The following is a 4,892-nucleotide window of genomic DNA, read 5'->3' as shown; positions in this document are numbered from 1 at the left end:
ACCACAAGCAGACATACCGTACATACACACCTAGGGTTAGGGTTAACCCTAACCCTAAAGGTCATCGCAGCCACCAAACACACACCCATAATACAAAACAACTCAAACATACTAACGCCATACACAACTCACAGTAGCCATGCATACAATACACACCCATTGACTAACACAAAACACACCGATTCAGTGACACACGTTGGTCAGGCCTGCCTGTGAAAATACTAGGTGGAAACTGTAGCCACGAGCGCATGACTAATGAAGGTATGGCCCAGCCACAAGAGCAGACACTGTTTTACCACACAAGCCAAAGACAAACAAACAGAACACCATGACAGGCAAAAATGACTAAGAACTAAAGAATTCCCCTATCATTCATTCAAACTGTGTTGGGTCATTCACTCTTGCGCAAGACTGAGGCAAGCCCTTGTCAGTGAGCCACACGAGTCTTAAGTTCAAAACAACAGCTGGTGCTCTGCAGTATATCCTATCAAGATATCTTCAGAACTGTTTGATTAAGTGGACGATGATTTATGCCAGGGTTATGGATCCATAAATGTAAGTAGCTAAGGGTTTAACTACTCCCTCAGGATTTCATAGGGGGTACATATTTGAGAGACAGCCAATAGCTTCTACGAGCTGGTCTCACAGAGAAGGAGGATCCACAGTGATTGGTCAAGGTCAAGAGTTTGTGTTTACACAGAGAGGGCTGTGTAGAGCCCTCCACCTTTAGCTTTCACACTCACATTCCAAATGGCCCAATAAAAGCCACGACGTCAAGCTGCCCAGACAGAATCTAATCTCTTACGTTGAAGTGAGACATAATGATTCTGTGACAAAAGTTGGTGAGGGACATGCTGTACTGTTCGACATGATTCAATAAACATGATACCCTTTTCACACTACAGAGCTGAACCGTGCTGAGCCGAGCCAAGCTAAGCTGTACTGATCTGGCCTGCTTACGCATCCACCATTCTGTAGTTGCTGAAACCACGGCTGGAAACGACAATGTGAAAGGACAATATTCGAGCCAGCACAGCATAGTTCAGGTCAGCCCTGTACGGTGTAAGGGCCCTAAATAGTAATAAAGTTGCTCCTCTTCTCCTGTTCCCCTTGCAGCCACAGATAGACTGAAGCTGGGACTAAGTAATCCCAGGACAGAGAAAACCATTTGATCGCATCAGGTCTACCAGAGACACACACTGGGTTTGTGGAGTTTGAAAGACAGACAGACACTGACCGCAGATGTCACAGCACTCCTGAGTGCACGTACAACAGGGTTCTCACATATTAAGTTTTAAATTCATAATCTAATTTAACAGTCTTAAGATTATGAACAATTACATCCAAGAGGCATTAAATGTGCTGCATCCACAGGACCGTACGACCAAATATGGCATGGCGTGAGTTGTGCCCACATCAGCATGTCAGCAGTGAGTGCAACGCTATTGAGACAGAAGCCCAAGGGGCTCCAAACTTCCTGAAGTAACAATAAGTGAAAAGTCAAAGTCAGTCAGTCAGCAAAGCACAGCAAGACATTTAATTCCCTTTCATTTTGAGACGGTGTGGTTACGGGTGTTTCTGCTGACACAAGACGAGTTGTTGTCACTCTTAACAACAACAACAACAACAACAGCCTCTTGAAGTGCAGAGGAACCATTTTCACCACATCATCTAATTAGACGGTCTAATTAACATTGAGGATGACACCGCCAAAACAACCTCTTTCAGGAAGGGTTGACATTGACACTGACACTGAGAGCAACGTTGTAACATGGAGGCTGTTTGAATGTTTGATTTATTTATGTCTACAACAATGGTCAAATTATAGCATGTCCTTTACTTCACAGAAGTCAAACCACAGCCCTGTTAACTGTTTAGTGTCCTCGTACACAGGACTCATTCTTAACATTCTTGAAAGCGTGCTTTGAACCAAATTGTGTGTGAGTGTTTGCGTGCGTGCGTGCGTGCGACTGTGTCACATGGCAAATTACAGTCCCGTGCCAAATCAGATCTGCCATTTTCATACAGTATCTAAGTCATACAGTGATGTCATACAGTTAGGTGGAACACAGTGTTGGAAAAAGCTTGGCCTGTCATGCCAGGTTGAATGTGGCAGTGTTTTTACATTTTACATTTATGGCATTTAGCAGGCGCCTTTATCCAAAGCGACTTACAACAATACATTTGTTTAAGTAAGTGAATCATCTATCCAACAGACATCATAAGACAAAGTAGTGTGTGTGTGTGTGTGTGTGTGTGTGTGTGTGTTCACTGGTGTGCCTGTAAGCATTTCTGGATCAAGCTCGAGCATTCCTCACTGAACTCTAATATCACAGTTTAATTATTCCTCAGAGCCATGCTTATGCTGTCAGGATTATCGGATAGCCAAACCTATAATTCAGCTCTGGGGGCCATATTTACTGCTTGTTCACTGTTCATGTCCAACCACGCACAGGCTATTATTATGATTTAGTCATAGAGTGTCCTATTGTAGGTGGGTGATACTCTGGGTTCTGTCCCAATAGTCTGAAGTGGCTTCCACTCCTCAGCTCCTCTCCTTCATCCTCACTGAAACACAGGGTAGTTTAAAGCAATACAGTGGAGTGCCAATGCCAGTTCAGATGGGTGAAAGGAGGAGGAGAGGGGAGAGGACGCCACTCCAGGGTCTTGAGATGCCTTCCTCTGTGTGAATCATACAGACAGGACTAAGACCCATTTAGTCTGGAGGCATATCAGTGCCATCAGTGCTCCGCTTCCTGTCCAGAAGAGGGCTGGGGAAGAGGCAGACACAAACAGTGATTTGGCAGGATACATTTGCCCATGATGCTCGAAGGAGAAAGCATGAAGGACAGAATCTTCACAGTCAGTAGGATTACTCTATGCCATGTTAACTACAACAGTGGTTTGGTTTTTCACAGATTATCGACAGTCCTTGAGACCCATTAACTAACCAAAAATATATTTGCCAGGACTCAAAAAAAAAGAATCAGCTGCAACCTCTCAATGGGTCTTCTGTCAATACTTAGGAAGTATTGGATTCAAGGGCCCCAAACCAACAGCTGTCTTACCATCTGTCACCGGTACTTAACATAACATGTTCATTTGTAGCGCTAAAGAGAACATGTCCAACGTATGACCATGAAATCTGTCTAACATGTAACATTAACAGCCTACTTTAAAACATTCACACAACAGTCTCCGTAGAGTGCATAGCATTTGAAGTCAGCACATTCTTTAAAGCCATTCTGTGCACTTCTCTTTTAATTCCTCCATCTTTATCTAGAGTAAGAAACAAGTATTTCCTGTTTTAAAACTGTCATGACAAAAAAAGAGAAGTGACACGTATGGTCTTTGAGATAAGCAGGATTTCCTTCACAATTGGCCCTGATATAGAAAAATGGTTATCTGTAGATACGGTATAGCACTGAGTCGCCCTTTACTTGTAAACAAAATATTACCAGTGACAGTGGAGACAGTTGGGAGAGAAAGGACGACACTAGATGTGTTCGTATTCATCAGAACCATGGCTTCATTAAAGGTCACTGAAAATCAAATGTGTTTAATTTTTTTTTAAAGAATACACATTGCTAATAATAAGGTATGTTGAGAATGCAAACGCTAACTATTCATCATGACAACGGAACAGTTACTCAGTCCAACCCTGTGACAAACAAATCACTGTTGTTGTGGGTGAGGAATCACATGCACATGCTTCTGAACGCCACCCGTGTGGAGCCAGCCAGCCCCGCTAGCGACAGAAACACGCGGTCAACAGAGACATTCGCTGGCCGATAAGCCGGTTCAGGCTGTGACTGTGACTGGAGACAGTCCTTCACTTCTCAACTGCTGATCTCAGCTGTGGCAGAGGAGTTGCAGCCTCATCCAATTGACTGGAATCAAACTCAGCTCAACGTCCAGTCATCAACCTGGGCCTACAGCCTAGGCTACTGTAAAATATTTATGACTGGCCCAATGGTAAAAGAGCATCTTAATAGCTACAATATTCTTTGAAGAAGAGCTCTGAACTTGTCATACCATTCCAAACAGCCCAATTGAATGTTGAGTTGATTGACCTACTGTAGAACTGAAACATGGGGGGGATGTATTTTTTACATGTATTTATTTTAACAGTGGACTAAAAGCATGACACAATCGTCTTGCATGCAGTACTTCCTCAACACCTGGTCAGAGTTACAGCAGGAACAATGACTACATCCTCCGTTTAGCACCTCTGAGGGGCTATACTGAAGCTGACTCCACATACGTGGGGAAATGATTATGATTAACAATCCCAGATATAGAAACATACTCCTATGAGGAGGAAATGAAACTGACAAAGATAGGTTTGCACCATCAGCTTAGTTTAAAGTGCTTGCTTTGTAGCCTGGACACATGATTAGTTATTTTGTTATTGTATCCTTTTAGGAGAATAAGTTGGATATGATCATAATGTATAAAATTGACTTAGTCATGATGTGAAATTATGTGATTGTGACACTGAATGAATTAAATTAATGTGTTATGCAATTAACATGAGCAAAAACATATATCCTTGGGGATACTGTAGTCACATTTAACTGGAGGAATACAACTCACCCATAATATTAACATTCACAACGTGTAGCTGCCTGCTTAGGAATCCGCTCACTCCCTCATGACAATATGACCTAACCACGCTAAATCCGCAGGGAAAACTCAAAAGTTCACTATAAATCTGATTGCCAAAGATTTATAATGGGGTCATTCAGGATGTCTGTGACCATTTTACCTGTTGATTTTTAGAGCGAACGCTCGTCGCTCCGCGGTTCCCAGAGCAGCCATGAAAGTTTACTCCAGTTCCGCGGCGGTGGCTACAGTATTCCAGCGGCTCGCAACCTCTCCTACCGCGCTTG

The 4,892-nt window shown here is 43.1% G+C and overlaps 1 protein-coding gene across 1 annotated transcript in view; it reads right to left on the bottom strand.

The window, feature by feature from the left end:
- The window catches only part of dock8 (dedicator of cytokinesis 8), a 45,243-nt gene extending 40,351 nt beyond the window's left edge, over positions 1 to 4,892 (bottom strand). The window contains exon 1 of the mRNA XM_083673897.1: positions 4,769 to 4,892. Within this exon, the coding sequence (XP_083530023.1) occupies positions 4,769 to 4,821 (53 nt within the window). The 5' untranslated portion in view covers positions 4,822 to 4,892. The remainder of the gene's footprint in view (positions 1 to 4,768) is intronic.

This window comes from Argentina silus (assembly GCF_951799395.1).
Source record: "Argentina silus genome assembly, chromosome: 7".
Lineage (NCBI taxonomy): Eukaryota > Metazoa > Chordata > Actinopteri > Argentiniformes > Argentinidae > Argentina > Argentina silus.
Note: the sequence above shows the minus strand (reverse complement) of the source record. Positions and strands in the feature narration are given on the sequence as shown.